At 37.9% G+C, this 17,532-nt stretch overlaps 1 protein-coding gene across 1 annotated transcript; it reads right to left on the bottom strand.

Annotated features, from left to right (window-relative positions):
• Positions 1–195: 195 nt before the first annotated feature.
• On the bottom strand, positions 196–16,138 carry CHODL (chondrolectin). The gene is made up of 7 exons (XM_010158469.1): positions 16,036–16,138; positions 11,737–12,049; positions 10,810–10,967; positions 7,115–7,162; positions 6,658–6,741; positions 4,878–4,980; positions 196–734 (listed from the first exon to the last, which is right to left on the bottom strand). The coding sequence occupies exons 1-7, from the start codon at positions 16,136–16,138 to the stop codon at positions 650–652; spliced, it is 894 nt and encodes a 297-aa protein (XP_010156771.1). The 3' UTR covers positions 196–649.
• Between the last annotated feature and the right edge of the window lie 1,394 nt (positions 16,139–17,532).

The raw sequence follows: 17,532 nt of genomic DNA, 5'->3' as shown, positions 1-17,532 counted from the left end.
CTCTAGAAAAGTGGATTCATTTTATGACTTCGAATGACTTTTATGAATCCTTGAATTCTGCCACATCAGATCCATGTCACAACATTGTGGCTATCTCTGCTAGTGACCATTTTATTACATATTATAACATGATTTGTCTTCCTGAGGATCAAATACTGTGTAAAATGTGTAAATAAACACTAAACAAAAATTTTATATCAAACATTTATGCAAAGATAAATAATTGTTACACTGTAAAATTGTCAGTTCCATTTACAGTACATTAACTACATTACAATGCATGAGAGACCAAAGAAACAAAGAGGGTTTGTTTAACTACAAACAATCTTAAAATTGATATACATTGTAGATATTTCCCCATAAAAACTTCAAATGCTCTGTTCATTTCATTTCTCACAACTAGCTAACTTACATTTCTTAGCAAAATAAACACATACCCTTTATTTAGCATGGCATATTTTGTTACTGAATTAATAATCAAACATTATATAAAAATGATCTGAACATTTGCCTCAAGGGGGAGCTTACAGTTCATTCTTGTAGGTCCTTTGCATTTTCAAGCCATTCCCAAGCTAATGTTCTTTGACGACATTATAATACAGCCTGACTGCAAAATGTTATTTTTGCTTTGTTTTCAGTCAGTAAATCATTATACCTCTATGCTACTGTCCTTCCTTGGCGTCTTTGAAATCCATAGTGTGGACTGGTTTGGACTGGTTTTTGTTCTTCCTTTACTGAAAAATAAAAATATAAAGTATTTTCAGTGCATGCAAGCGTTTGCAGTCCTGGTTCAGGTTTGTGATCAGACCTGGGTATTTCATCCCACATTCAAAGGCTGTCTTTGTTGCTTTTGTAGCATAGATTCCCCATCCAGAAAAGGGTCATGCCCATGCTGCGCCAAGCATAGCACCGCAGCGGTGGGTTGAGGTAAGCAACTGTTACCAAAGTTATCAGACCACCCTGCTTAGCAGCGCTCTTCCCAGGAACTGAAATGACTTGGCTTGGCCTATTTTTTTTTTTTTTTTTAAATTTTATTATTTGGTTGTGGGTTTTTTTTCAGTTCACATTCAGCCACATCTACTCATGCCGAGGGGTCTTTTCAGACATGGGTGTGGGCTCTGTTTGACCAGGGTGCTGGGAAGCTGAGCACTTCCCTTCTGTGGAGGGACATATGAGTAATGGGAGTGCACACAGCCCCAAGCCCACATCTAACATGTATGGGGTGCAGCCCACCCACCCTGGGGTTGGTACCACAACCCTGCCCACACGCCTCCTGGAGCTGCACCCCTGTGACCATGGAACACTAAGAGGGGTCAGTGTTCACAGGTACACCAGGAAGTCTCTTCCCTTTGGGGCTTGACCTAACTTCTAATGGAGTAATGGCACATGAATCAGACCCCTAGTGATGAATGACTGGTAGAAAGCTTCCTTAGGCCTAGTTTTCATTCAAAACTGTCAATCGTATGTTTGTGTTTGGGATGTTTTTTTAAAAAGAAAGATTAATCTGGTTCTAAAAGTACTTTCTCTGCAACACTGCCAGAATGTTCACTCCAATCTTTACAGGGAGCCCCGAGGTACCCTGTAAGTGGATGACAGTCTTTCTGCATCTCTGCTACAACAGCCACAACACACCATCTTTCCTCACTTAGATGGCAAATGAAAGTTCACCGCAGTCTACTGAAAAGAAAAGGCACTTGGTGAGCCACTGCAGCTGCATTTCAATCAAAATGCTTTAGTCTCCAGCCAGAATATTTCACGCTGATTTTTTCCAATTAACTGAGAACGAGAAGAGAGCCCAACATTATTTTGAAGTTGGAAGCCTGAGAGTCAAGATCCCAACGGTCCTATACATTCAGTTTTACTGCTTTCCTGATCTGTAAATAAGCAGGTCTGAGTTGATTTAAAATGTACTGTGAGGGAGCTGGATGGTTCAGTAATTTTTAGTCCCTCCAGACTTACCTCTGAAGTCCTACAAAGTAATGCATTATGTACCTGAGCCCATTGGAGTAATTCAAGAGACTTACTGGTTTCAGTGGACTTTAGATCAGGCCACAATGCTATAAACAAGGCAATTGAAATGAATCAATTACTTTCAGCACTTTTTTCTGTAAGAAACCAATTCACTACTTCTTTCTAGATTAATACAGCAAAATCAGGAATTTTTTTTTTTTTATTAATGATGAACTGCTTTGAATGGAGAGTCCTTGCCACACAGCAGGAACAATTTCTAAATACCTTGGATCAGAACTTTAGCTGTGTAAAATAAGCTTAGTAGCAGCAAACCTACACTGATTTTCAACATGTTCAGCAGAGAGGTTTTATTAAGAAGGGTAAGGAATATGCAATAAATAGCTTGAGCATATCACTGTTTTGACCATCAAATGCAATCATAGAAACTGAGAAATATACCAGGTTGGAATTTAAACTTTCTGCAAGGCATTCAGATGATAATGGAGATGGGTCTTTGAAGCAGTTTCTCCTTGCTTCCCTGGAAGAAATGAAAGGGAGAGCATCTAAGCATGAATGAGCTGATTATTTCTACTAGCTACAGGGAAGATGTTTTGCTTTGCCTTATTACTACCCTTCAAGAGCCCAATGCCAGGCAAAATTAATCATGACCTTTCAAGCTAGGCATGTCCTGGTTGGCCATGGATTGTGGCTTTCAGAGGAAAGGTCACCATGTTGTGGAAGCCTAAAAGAGAATGAGAAGTCAGGTTCATTTGGAAAGTTGGGGATCCCTCCTTCCCCAGCAGGACATAATCCCTTTCCTACAGCTCTACAGGGTCCAGATGGTAAGTTCAAGTGGTTGCCTCTTTTTTTTATTTGCTTTTTACCCAAACACTTCATATTTGGGATGAAGCAAAATTATTTGCAAGATATGTCATATGGGGAACTATAATGGAAAATACATAGGGAAACACGTTTTAAAAACAACGTTCTCTTTCAACAGATAAAATACTTCATTTTTTGTGACACTAGAATAATCTCTTTTGACTTAAAAAAGTTTTCCTTAAAATTCATTTATTTTCTTTAAGCAAAAGCTCTGTTGCAAACCAAATGAACATTCTGGAAAAAATCTGTTTTGTTTCAAATTCATTTTCTCCCTGATTTTTGTATCATTTAATCTACCAAACTAATCAACTAACATAAAAAGTACAAATCTTCCAAGCTGAATTTCCAATATCTGCATCATGCAAATTTTAAGTCTTGGAAGTTCAGATGAATGACTTTTGGATGTACTGCTATAGCATAAAAGGCCTGATCAAAGCCCACTGAAGTCAACACTACTATTTCTATTGATTTCAGTGGGCCACGAATCTCATTTCTTTCCCAGGAGTATTTGAGAGTTGAACCATTTCTGGGGAGATAGAGAGGTGCCAGAAAAGGTATGAACACATGTCATACTTACCAAGAAATCCAGGTCCATTTTAATAAGGGTTCTAGGTTTAGATTACTTAGATAATTGCTACTGTTATACATAATACTGTTTCCTTTGACTTTCCAACCTTCTACAGACACAGCATTGAGGTCTGTATACAGCCCTTCCCAACAGTGAATTTGCCTGCTGTAAGACAGGTTGGAAACTGCACACTTTTCTTTACAGGAAACTGCATAACAGACACAATCTGGTTTATTATGCAGACCTTGTAATATCTATCTTCTTTTTTTTTTTTTAAACACTCACTTGTTTCAATGATAAACATCACTAAGGAATGTTGCAACAAAATCAGTGTACACTCACTCATACAGATATAAGCAGATGACATTTGGAGGTTTTTTGCATTTGAAATAATGTATATCAGCTCTTTGCAAAAATGCTAAATAAAACCCCCCAAAAAATCCCAAAACCCTAAGAGTAAGGAGGAATTTTTTCTTGATTTCCCAGAACACGTCTTACTCTTTACTAGTATTCCTGTTTTTCAAGAGTGATAACAGCTTATGAATCTCTTTATTACTCTTGTTATTTTACCAAAATAATGTTTATCCATAAAATGTATTTCAATTTTAACTTTTCTGGATTCCATTAACTTGAGAATGCTTCTGGGAAAAAAAAAAACCCAAACTGAATAAAGAAAGATATCCTTGAGGTTTTCAGAAAGATGAGTTTAGAAAAAAAAATAATTGTATGTTGTAATATCTTGGTATATCAAATTTTGAGAAAGATAACAAGTCCGAAGAAATTTAAAGCATGGATCAAAACATAGCCTGCTTCATAGACTGAAATGTTTCATATTTGCATAATACACCTGTTGGATACTACATCTATGTACACATGGCTTTTTTAAGCATCTTCTTTAACAGATACATAGTGTACAAAGGAGTTGCACTGGTGTGTGGCTCAAAGCATGTTTTTGCTTTTGTTTTCAATTTGTCTGCTCTAGTGGCTCATCTGCTATACGTGTAAGTTATGCAGTGAAACAGCATAAAACAGCTGCTGACCCCACAGGTTTATCCTTGGGACAAACTGCACTTTTGGTCAAAATCTGAGGCAAGCCTCTGCGTTCACCCTCTACCACTGAGGACCCAAGTATTATTCCCCAAAGCCTAGATGCTGTATAGATGGTAATCATGATGGAAAAAGTGAAGTAAAAGTGCTGCCAGTAGCTCAGCCTATCAAACGGTCAGCAAAGTTACCTTCTTCAGAAACAGATGAAGTCCTAGTGGCAATATGCTTTGAGAGCCCTGGAACTATTTCAGTGCAGTGTGGAAAAGCTTGATGGTGAATGCTCAGCTGTAAACTCCTTGGATTTTAATAAGTGAAAAAATGCTTATTTGCATATATGGACATAGAAGTAAGCAGTCTTTCAGTATGCATATCTTGCCAATGGAAACATGAATTCTGCATTATAAGAACATTTTGAATTAGTATATTTTACCTTTTATGAAGCATCTGGAAACAGCAAGTCCCAAAAGCCACCAGTATCAACAGCAGCAGTGGTATAGTGGGTATTACAACATAAATTAGATTTGGAATTATACCTACAAGACAAAAAGTTCTCATTAATGTCTCCTATGTTGAAATACTCTTAACCATGTGAGTAAAAATCCAGACTAAAATATCAGAAATAGATTAACTTACAAAAAAAAAAAACATTTACATTCTTTATTCTTACATTCCTTCTATAGGAAAAGCTCCAAAAAGATGTCTCAGCAATATCAAGACTAAAATAGTACTTTTCCAGCAATGGGCGAAACATATCTTAAGGACTTAAATTCTGACATTTCCTATGTGCATCAGTACGATATTTCCAATTTTGTAATTTAAACTTCAAATATTTAAAGAGAGTACCTTTCACAGCCTATTATTTTTATAATCTGTATAACCTGTCTACTCAGTTGCTCTCACATGTTGGATTCCCACCCATACAGGACTGCAAGAGGAACAAACTTTGCTCGTCTCCCCATTCCACTTAAAAGGCAAAGGTACGCTGTCCTTGACTAATGAGGGAGAGAGCTTAAGGTGCTCCCCGGCAGGTCTCTGGACAAAAGGAGTGGGAAATGGTACAAAATGAGACTTTATAATCTGCCTAGGGTAGGGCAAATAACTTCCAGAAAGGATCTGCCTGGTTTTCAGTAACTATATATAATTATAATACTCTACATTTAACGTACAGATTGTGGAGACTTTCTTACCCATTGTCCTCTTTTGAATGTATTTTCACTAGTGAGAACACATGTGAACATTCAGGTTGGGTTTATGAGTTTTAGATAGAGAGTCTTTGTATGTTTTGTATAAATAGGGTTACTGATTTCAAAATACAGTTCATCAGTATATCCACTCCTCTGGAGTTACAAACAATGGGAACATCAGTTAGGAAAATGGCTCAAATCCAGCCAACAAGCGTGGAAAGGGAGTGACAGCTTTCCATAATCCCACTCTGTAATCCTGTAAAATCTTGAGTTGCTCCTCAGAGATGTTCAATTCCTTGAATTAAGGCCATGCTACAACTCTTCATGAAGCACATGTGGGACTCCATTCAGGACATAAAATGCGAAATTAAGAAGCTAGGAGCGTTACAGCACACTGCTAGGTGGTGGGTATCCATTTTCAGTATATCAAGAGCCACCTCTGCTAGGAATCTCAGCAAAGCATTTAATGCTCCTAGCATGTGGTGTTCCTTAAAACACAGGGTTCTTGGCAAAGCTATGGCATAGTGCTTATTCTGAAGATTAACTGAAAAATTCATGCCCTTTCTGTTAGGAGAGATTCATTTGTGCCTTTCTGGTGAGCCATGGGTATCAGATGTAAAAATATAGGCATCATATTTTTCTTACTTATCTTGGGGAAGAGGTCAGGAGAAGATGCAGCAAGGCAAGGCACTACAGTAACAGCCTAGAGGGAGACTCTCCACAGCTCAAAAGGACTGGTGAAATCTTGCATCTTGGCAGAGATGTACCAGGGTCCGAGACAACAGTGTAGGTTTCAAGGACCGCTAAATTTAGATCAGTGTTTGGGGAGACATGGAAGTAGTTGTTTTCATAGAGAGCAGACTAAAACTCTTGAAATGCTATTCAAAAGTATACTTTTTCAGGGCACTTCCTGGGGAAAGAGACTGCTTCCTCCCACTGACAATAATGGAAATCGTTAAAGATTAATTTAACTGAGTCCGCTGTTAATATTTTTACCAGAACACTAAAATCATATGAACACATTACCTGTTTCTGTAGCAATAACATGATACTGATCTTCTGGTTTGCTTGTGTCATAAGAATTTCCTGCTGGCACCGTTGGAAAAATACCTGAAAAGGATATTAGACATTTTATGAAAATGGTGAGTACAAAATATGGCTGTTATGCTGTTAAATAAAGTAATTGTAATTACATATTAATTTATTGAAAAATTGTATATTTCCGGGATTTATTAAACTGCTGGATATAAACATGTAAACGGGATTTTATAGCAAAATTGGGATTACATCTGGAACAAGAATTATGAGTAGTGCTATTCTGAACAATAGCCATATTTTTAGCTATTGCTCTCTAAAGGATTCATTTTCATATGTTCCAGTTCTAAACTATGCCTGTTAAACTTGCGTAATTTTAGAGGTTCTTTTAAGTTACCCTTATATTTACATATTTACCGTTGCAACTCAATGTTTCAAAAATTCTTACCGTAATCTGGCTCTGCTCTGTCTCCTAATTCTTTTTCTAAGACATTATCTGTTAAATCAATATTTGAAATCAATTGTTGAAGAATCAAAAATGTGTGTAATAAAATAGATGTTTTCATTGTTTTGCATGCAGAGTCACAAAATATAGATAAACTCTTCAAAACACTAATTTCTTAATTATTCAGCATTTAATCTTTTTACCAAAGATTATTTGCAAACTAGTGTCAAATCACTTCTAGCTCATACTTTTTTGCTACTTAAAAAAGGGCTATAGTTAATTCTAGTGCCAATTCTTGGTGGCTTCTAGGTTACTGGCTAAATCACCAAACCCCTTAATTTCTTGTGCTGAATAGAACTTTTAACATATTCAAAGTTTCATTTGTGCAGCGGATCCTAAAACAATGGAAGAGAGAAGGTGTTCTTGATTAATACTTAAGTCTTATTCACATTTTCAGACTAATGCTTACAGTATGTTGTCCATGAAGCAAAACAAAACAGCACAAGTTTTCGAGGTTAGATATTTCACGTAGTTTCATTTTGCAACAGTCAGCCCTAAAATACAAATCATGGGCACTGAGTCCTAATATATCACATAAGGAAGTGAAATTACCAAAAAAGGAATAATAGTATCATGTTTCTTGTGATGCATCAGAAGCAGGAGAACCAATTAATGGCTTTGAGCTGTATTTCAGAGGCTTGCAAGTGTATTTATGGAGACTTTACAAAGACTACTGTAGTAATTACCTCCTTCTGAAAGGACAGGCATAGGAGTGGAACCTGCATGATTGTTTGAATAACATTCCTTTCTCATAAGATTATATTAACATAATAGTGCTATGAGCCTGCAGTTCTGAGTGTCCTGATAAACACAAAATGCTGGGAAAAGAAGCAATAAAGCCTACAAGAACAAAGGCAATTATTTCATCTACTTTGGTAAAAGCTGGCTATGTTTGGCCATATAGAAAAGAAGATAGCAAAATATCACAAAGACCTGAGTTGCTGGCTCTAGACAGCAGAAGAGGAGATGAGTTTTTAATTTGATTGCATGATAAAGCCTACAGGAGCAGGACAGGAGCTAAATGTGATTGCAATTACCAACCTATAATTAAATTTAAGATCACTGAATGATCAATATGATACAAAGCCAGACCACACATTGCAATAGTAAATGCTGTCAAGGGAGGTACTATAAAACAGGCTTAGAAAATGAAAGCGACTACCAGAAATGTAGTTGCTGTTTGAGTAAGACTGCCTAATTAAGTGCTGCCCTGAACCTGTTCCTGATACAATCAGATGCAACTTCACCATGATCACCTAAACCTCTGTGTTCTGGTCTATTATCTGTAATGTGTACTGTATACTCAAAACAGGCAGGAAAGTTGTGAAAAGCAATGTACTCTGATAAAGTGAAATTCAATATGAATGTGGCATTTCAATCACCCTGGTAAAATGGATGTATTTTGTATTGCAAATCATAGAATCATAGAATGGTTTGGGTTGGAAGGGACCTTAAAGATCATATAGTTCCAACCCCCCTGCCATGGGCAGGGACACCTTGCACTAGACCAGGTTGCTCAAAGTCTCATCCAGCCTGGCCTTGAACACTTCCAGGGATGGGGCATCCACAGCTTCTCTGGGCAACCTGTTCCAGTGCCTCACCACCCTCTCTGGGAAGAATTTCTTCCTGATATCTAATCTAAACCTCCCTGATTTCAATTTATACCCATTTCCCCTTGTCCTATCACTACAGGCTCTTGTAAAAAGTCCTCTCCCAGTACCCTTGTAGGCCCCCTTCAGATACTGGAAAGTATGGTTGATGTTGAAGCTATTAGTGGTTGGGGGCACTTGTACCCTGTAAGTTTCACTGTGTTTTGGATAGCAGATGTAATTTTCTTACAAACACTCTTGTACTTTCTTCAGGCAGAGAAGGAAATGTCATATACTTATTTATGTATATTTATGCATCTACTCTTCTCCATGTGATAAAAAAAATACATTTCTGGAGAATAGTTGGTTTTGCTGAAGAATACAATTCCAACAGCTTGAAAAATAAATAGCTACAATTCCGCTATGCTGTATTTAGTAGTATAACAATGTTAGTCCTAATAATAATCTACCCATATATTGTTTGCCTTATATGCCTCATTATACACTAGTAATACATTTTTACACAGTGAAAGAAATATACATTAATTCTCATCATTACTGTTATCACTTCGTTTTCTGCCAATCCAATATACTTGGCTTTTTTTCAGATGGTGAAAGCAATGGGAAAAAATCAATTTCTTAAAATCACAACTGGAATGGTAGTAGTTCACAATTAGAGAATAATTATTTCACTTAAATTTGTTCGTTTTTAAAGCTACAAAACATAGTTAAAACTGCTCAGTTTCAACTAAACCTGCATTATCTGACATTAAAATGTTATTCTAACAATTTTAAATATTTTTGTTGTATTCTCTTCTTTCAAAATTATTTTAATCAATTGTAAAAGTGATAAAGTTGTATATGTCACGGTTCCTTGAATGGCCTGTGTGACCAATGTGATAACAGATCACCACAAGACAGTGATAATCACTAATAATTTTAGAATCAGAAAAAGTTTTGAGGAGTGGGGTGAAATGTGTGGGTATACTAAGCCTTCCAAGTATTTAATATTTGCTTGCAATATTAATTGTCATTAATATCCCCATTAAGATACTAGACAGGGAGAAAGTTACCTATGCACCAGAACTGGAGAAAGAAAATAGCCTGGATCTCTATAAAGAGTGTGCTTATTGCTAGATCATGAGCATAGAGCGAGCAGGTAAGAAACTGCAGAATGAGGTATGTCAGATATAGCTGCTAGGAGTAGGATCTTCATATGCATTCTGACTTCCAGATTAGTTTTTGACAAGCAGACAGCATAAATTATTTGAAAATATTTTTGCATGATCCTGTTGAATAAAAGGTTTTCATTTACTGTAAGTACTATCAAACACAGGAACTGGTACTGGTTAAAACTGAGAGTTTACTTTACATGTCCTGTTCTGTTTGCACAAATTTCTAGTTTATAGTTAATGCTTCCTCTACTGACATACACAGAACCTATGTCATGTCTGGAAGTACAGCCAGATTGCCCAATATCTGGCTTTTTCTGTCACCATCTGAAGTGTGGATCTGCTTTTCATATCTGGATTTTATATAAATCCGTATGCATGAATGCAGAATCTTCTTCCTGCTGTTCCGGGCTTCTATTTTCTTTCTTTAAGTCAAAACTTTTAGAAACAGCCATCACACCTAAGTTGGTATAAAATGTCAGAGGTTTGCACCTACAAGGACAGTGTACTTTTTTTTTTTACAGTAGGATCAAGAGATGTCGTGATAGTGAGCAAGGGAAGTAGAGAATGGCCACTTAAAACACATAAAATAACTAGTGAATGGGTTAAAGTAAACCTGAGAATGCATGATAGTGAAGCTAACCTTGAAAACATTCTTATTGGATACAGATAAATTTACTTAAATTATCACTAGATTTGATATATTACATCCCTTGTTAATGTCAGCTCAGCCACTCACACACCAAAGGAATCAGTACCACAAGCAGGTTTAATGGTGGGGCCACAAGGCATCTGTAGATTCACTCACAGAAAAATGATGCAATTGTTTTTCTAAGAAAGCATCCCACCTGTGAACTATAACTTTAGTTTCCCTTACCTGGGCCATACTTGCAGATAAAATTGTGCTTCATGTTGCATCTATCATCATTCCATTGATAAAGATATGGCCCTCCCAGACCAGGGTTTGCAGTTGGCTGATGATACATCACAACACAGGCTTCACTTCCACAGGAAGGCTCATCAGTATACCAATTTCTAGTGGCACACAAAGAAAAGCTTTCAAATTTTGAAGGTAAGGTTAATCAGGATGACAAGGAAAGGAGTTTACATCAATGAAGACATGTCAACCCCAATGGCCCCATCCTCTTCAAAGATATGCTGCATTTCCCACAGCTCCTCTGTGAAAGGATTTTAGGGCCTGGGCTCCACATCTATGGATCTTAAAAAAAAAAAAAAAAAAGACCTGACCTGTCAGAGCACCTCTGCAAAAATAACACCATACTTCTGTTACCTATTTCCCTTTCTACCTGACTCTTACCTGCCCCGTTGTCCTGAGTCCTCAGAGCTGCAGCTACTCTAGCCTTTAGCTTAACCAGGAAATTAAAAGACTTTTCAAAAGACAAGGTAGAAACAGAACAAATTACACTATGTAATATGCATTAATTTACTTGCTGGCTGGCTCCCTGATTCAAGGTAGCCAGAGTCCTGAAGACTTTATCTGCCAGCTTTCAAACCACATTCTAAGTCCTCTGTGAGGGGCAGAAAAACTTCCAAAAGTCAGGCAAATTCATGAGATGTGAGCAAGGAAAATTGTAGGCTGAAGCCACACTATGCCATCATTTCACAGCTTCAAAATCAAAACTCTGGTTGCCAGCTCCCCTTTATCAGGAAAAGTTAAGGAGGGATGCTACTAATTTCTCAGGGAAGGAAGTCTTCAAGCTTCTTATAGAAGACTTGGCTTGTCAGGCATTTCACACTGGTTCTTTCCATTAAACCTTCTCAGTAAGAAGTTTTTCAGACTTACCTGAATAATGAAATACTTCCATCAGCCCACTGGTAGAGGTCAGGGCAAGCACTTGAAGAGGCTAATCCATCGCCACTTCTCCACAACCCAATCCAGAAATCACCATCAGAAATCCCGGAGCCTGATTTAGTGAGGTTTTGCAACATGTTTTCTATTAGTTGCTGCTCAGCTTCACTTTCCAAGCTCAGTAACGCCCCACCATCAATTTCACAAGCTTGGCGGGCTTCCTGAAAGCCCACACGTCTAGACAAGTCCTGGAAATAAGCTAACTTATAACAAGAGCGCTTGAAGTCACCATAGCACACTTTTTGACCTGAAAAATATAAATGAGAGTGTTTATTAGTAAAAGATATCACAACTGAAAAAAAATGTAGCACAGCATGCATATAGCGACAGAGAAGGACAGTAGTTTTTATTCCCTTGTGCCCCTGTCTGAAAAGGCTCACAGTGATACACTGATACTGCTGAAAACATTAGCTTTAAACTGCGAATATAATACAATTCATGGGAATCTATGTCTTTATTCCCAAGGCCTGTGAAACTCTCCAAAACACTGAATACTCCCACTAACTCATAGAAAAATGTTCTCAACTTTAATGACTGTACCATCAGGCCCCTCTGTTAAAGCCAGATTTGTTTGGAGGGTATTTTCTTAACTATTTCATACTTATGGACCAACTCTACTTCTATTTGGTAATCAAAGCTATCTGATCAGGGGGAAAAAAAACCCCACAAACAAACAAAAAAAACCCACTCACCACCCAAAACATTTAAAATTCTCAGTTGTAGTCACAAGCAGCTAGCAGTTTCTCAACTCTGCAATCTAGCCTTGAGAGAATGTATTCACGAGGACCTCACAGCTACTCTTTGCCACAGTGTGTTTAAATGCAATCTGTAAGGATGTGTGGAAGGAGGGTGTCTGCAAGTCAATGACTTTTTTCCATGCAAAAAGGAATAATAAGAAAAAGAACAAAATACACAGACACAAACCCAACAGAAAAAACTAATGGAGGAAAAAAAAACCCACCACCTATCAGAAACACTAATTGGTGGACTATCAAAAAACTGCAAGCAAACAGAACTTTGCAACTTGATAAGGATGCACACCTGGGGACCCAGGATGTTGGGAATGTGGGGGGAAACAAATTGGTGGGACCATGCAATCTGATGAGGGACCATGCACGGTTAGGGAATAGGGAGAAACAAAGGGGGAATAAGCAGAAAGGGGTATATAAGGGACTGGTCACATGTAAAATGGGGAGGGGGAGCCTGGATGCGTGCCTTCCCTAGTGACCTTTCATCTCTGCCAGCTGACAAGGAAAAGGGGACTCTGCTGTCTATGTGGGTACTATTGACTTATCCATGGCAATCTGCATGATGGTCACGTCAGGGCCCTGTCTCTGTGGCACTGGGATACCCACTCAGCTTTGCTACTGGTTGAACCAACAAAGGGGAAAGTGGCAGCCACATCCCTCAACTCAGAGAGGAGCCCTGGGTATCAGCGTGAGACCAGCAGCCAGGCAGGAGAGGGTCCTGGGACTGGAGGTGCTGGAGGAGGTGGCCACACTCTTAACATCCCTTGACACAGCCAAAAGAAACCTGACATTAGCAGATGTCACAGTACTATCCAGATACCATAAAGAAGCCCTGTGATGCTTTCAGAAAGCACTAGACCTAAAGCATTCACACCAGTCTTTCCTTTCCCTTCAGAATGATATCTGTGGAAAGACTCAAGAGCCAAATGACAAAATAATGTTTATTCCTTCCATGTTTTGGTCTGAGAACACATGCCTTCTTCCTAAAAAGGAAAAATAATTATAATCATCTTCAACTAGTGAGACTCTAGAGTTTATTCATCATATACAAGATGTGGAATGAACAAACTCATCAGCTGCAACTGAACACCAGTATGTTTATTTAGGGGTAGGAGAAGGGTTTGAAATATAAGGAAATAAGCCAAATTATAATCATCTTCAACTAGTGAGACTCTAGAGTTTATTCATCATATACAAGATGTGGAATGAACAAACTCACTTATCAGCTGCAACTGAACACCAGTATGTTTATTTAGGGGTAGGAGAAGGGTTTGAAATATAAGGAAATAAGCCAACCATCTCTATTAAAAAAAAAAAAATCAGTATGTAAATTTATCTTTGGAGAAGGAAAGTAAGGGAGTTTATTTTGCTAACTAAGTAAGAGTTACTGAAGGATACCTAAGTAATTAAAACTACCAGGCATTATCTAGATTTGATTTCTAAACAATCTTACAATTTCATTGGCAAATTTGGGAAGAAAAGTCTTTTATTGTACCATGTCAGTTTTACATTTGAAAATCTTATATTTACTTCCACTCTTAAGCAAACCCAGATGCACAGCTCATGTAAATAACTCTTTGGCTTTACCTTTGAATAGGTTTTATCCCATTTTACCTTTAAAAAAAAAGGCAATTTGTCACTGGGAAATAGCAACATCATCCTATAACTTAAGTTGTACTTAAGCTTTTTAAGCCAGTATTTTTCTATACACAGAGAATAAACATAGATGTGAACAAAAAAGCTAAAAGATGTAATAGTTAATTCTTCTTGCTTTGGTGTTGTTTCATTTTTGTATTTAATGATGAGTAGCATACTTCCCATAGCAGACTTCATACAGCACAAGAGCTGACTTAAGACTTCTCGAAACTATGCTCTGTGCAAATATAAAGACTTTGGAGAGAATAAGCAGACTTTATCAAAGTTGCATGAACATAGGAACATGAAAACAGGATCATCTCATGACTTCTAGCTAAATCTGAAAGCAACTCTTATTTGTGGGATTTTTTTATTGTGGCAAGCTAAACTCTAGGGGTAGTAGGGATAAACTACGTTTAACTTACTAGTGTTTCCTATGATTCTTGTAATCTTTCTCAAAAAAAAAAAAATCTCTGAAACGTTTTCTTTATGATACACTAATGAAGTTCATCTGGGAGAAGGACTGTCAGTAAGAGAAGCTTCTTTGCAATCTCATTCTTCCTTAGGCTTGGCAGACAGATTTATAGAAGTCATTTGTTTATCAGCAGTTAATCTGTCAAAATAATACAGGAACAAGAATGACCTAATGTAAGGACAAGCTTACACCACAGATATCCATGGAAAAACCAGGCTCAGAGATCAGGAAGACAACACTTATTTGGACTTTCTCTGATAACATCCTGAAAATGCTGTATATGTCTCAATTCCTTTCTTTCCATTTTCCTTTATTCCTATAAGTTAAGAACATTGCTATCAGTGAATATAGTAAGAGCCATAGTCCTATCTAGGCAATGATGCTGAAGGCTCAAGGGGCACACCCTTTGTTAGAGATGCATATAAAATACATTTCTTTGTAAGACTTCTTGGAACAAAAAGAAAACAATACCCCTGTTACCAAAGTTAAATTGATAACTCTAAATGCTCAATAGTGGGAAGTGCAAGAATGAAAGCTACACAACACGTGAAATCACAGCTCATTCCCTTCATCTGTGTGCTGGGGGACATGAACAAGTGGCTGTGTGGTAGTTAATTGCTAGCTGAGGTTAAGCCACAACCATACATAATGCTGCAATTCAAATTTTCTTAACATGATCATCACCTTTTTATTTTCCCCAGGAGCTCAGTCTTATTGGCAGGATAGCGTGTACAGTGAGGCAGGACCTGATCAACATTTTGATCCTCATCATTCTAAGTGACAATGGCTTATTGCCAGAGTACACATATGTACATAACACTGTGAACATCCAAAGGCTAGCACATTGTATTATGTACAAAAGTAATCATTTATATGGAAAAGGCACCACCTGCCCCTTTAAATAAAGATTGGATTCAAAGCATTAATTCGAGATGCGTATGCAGATTTATGGAGAGTCCTTTGTCCATTCTCTTGTTCTGTTTATTTCCCAGACACTTTTTAGAAATAAGCTCTTCCATGACTCCTTTCATTTTGTGCATATACTCCTACTTGACACCATGTAGTAAGTTATGAGCAAATTCACATACCAAAATATCCCTGTCACAATTTCAGTCATGCAGGAATGTTCAATCGACTGAGATGAGTGGGCTGGCCACTACTATCTCAATTCCTGTGCTGCACCTCCCTTTCATAGGAAAAGAGCTAGCTGTCCATCCCTAGCATAAGCAGCCATTTCACTTCCCTGTGTTTCTCAGGTGGCTGAAGCGCCCCTCTCTGTTCTCATGCACAATCTCTGCTCTTCTGCCACCCCCCCGAGACCTGAATCAAATGAGCTCTCCAACAGCACAAATGGGTCCTTGCTGGCTAACTCACCAAGCTTCTTCAAGGTATGTATCTCCCAGCCAGCTGCTGCACAGAGGCTCACGTTACCAAATGGCACGTGCTTTTTCTGAGCTCCTCTAAGGCTCGTGTCCATAACCCTTAAGTTGCATCAGTGTCAAGGCTCAGCTCCATGATCCACACGAGGAAACCAGGTGGGACTGTACAGAGCAGGAAGGAGAAGGACAGGCACTTGTGATGCATGCCAGCAGCAGAGCTGCACGGTAAGTGCCACCACAGTTCCCAGTACATGCCCAGTGATAGTTGGCCACTGGTGTGCAGTCGGAGCAGGAACACTTTTGGAGCCATCCAGAATACAGACGTGAAGGCCCAGTCTTTACCCAAGGGTTTATCTGACAGGGTTAGCGAGTTAAAATGTGGAAGCTGCATGAAGACTTCTTTTGTCTTCCTCTCAAGTGATCTGAATAACTTCAGAGGATACCATTATTATTGCAGATCTTTATGGAGGGTTAAATTACTAAAATCAATTATTATTAAGTGAAAGAATTGAACAAGTGAAAATTTATGTACAATCCAACTTCTAAATTACTTCTCTTTCATATGTTACTCTCTACACCTGTGGCAAGAGAAGTAATTTCCTCTCTACAGGCTGATCATTTGTGCAATAATGTACCTCAAGAAAACAACAGAGAGAACAGCAAGAAACATGGCATTGAGACCCATCCGCTCTGAATGAAGTATGCAATGCAGAGCAGTAAGCTTTCTGGAATAAGCTGTGATTTTGTTGTTGTTCCAGTTAATTTAGTCCCTGTGTTTAGGCAATGACCTACTCTGAATCTTTTCTTTCTTCTTTTGAAGGGGACTTTAATCTTCTTTAGCAGAGCTAGTTCAATGTGTTAATGGAAATCTGCAGTTGTGCCTTAATAGCTGGCAAGTCAGTTGACATTTTAGTGCTCTTCTCAGAGCACACTGATGTCAAGCTTTCAAGCTTCATTTTTTACAGCTTTCTCTCACTACTGATTTCTAAAATACAAAGCAGAAATAATTTACCCGAGAATGACAGAACAGACCACATTGTACAGCAGACAACATAAGTAAAGAAACATTAACTATGGGTTATTTTACCTTCTTCTAAAGTCTTTGCAGCAGACAAGACTCCACTGTTAATTTTTCTGTTACAATTGAATAAAAACCAGATTTGTAAGCAAGTCTATTGGAATGAATCAGGCTAAGATACTATGCAATGTGAATAAATACAGGCAAGTTAGGCCTTTAAAATTTTTTTTCACAAAATCTGCTGTGCTGCAGATGAAAGTAAACATGAAGGAAAGTTAAGAAAAGGAAAAAGGAAAGCTAAGAGAAGGAAAGATTCTTTCATCACAGAGTATCCAGAAAGGGAAAAAAAAGTGCATGTTAATATATTTAGTCCTCTCTTCAGCATGAGACCAAAGATCTAACTAATTAATCTAATAAGATCTAAGAACTCATTCTTATTGTTTTCCCTTAACTTGTCTAAGCAATTGTAAGGTT

Source organism: Eurypyga helias, unplaced genomic scaffold (assembly GCF_000690775.1).
Source record: "Eurypyga helias isolate BGI_N326 unplaced genomic scaffold, ASM69077v1 scaffold18549, whole genome shotgun sequence".
In the NCBI taxonomy this organism is placed as follows: Eukaryota; Metazoa; Chordata; class Aves; order Eurypygiformes; family Eurypygidae; genus Eurypyga; species Eurypyga helias.
Note: the sequence above shows the minus strand (reverse complement) of the source record. Positions and strands in the feature narration are given on the sequence as shown.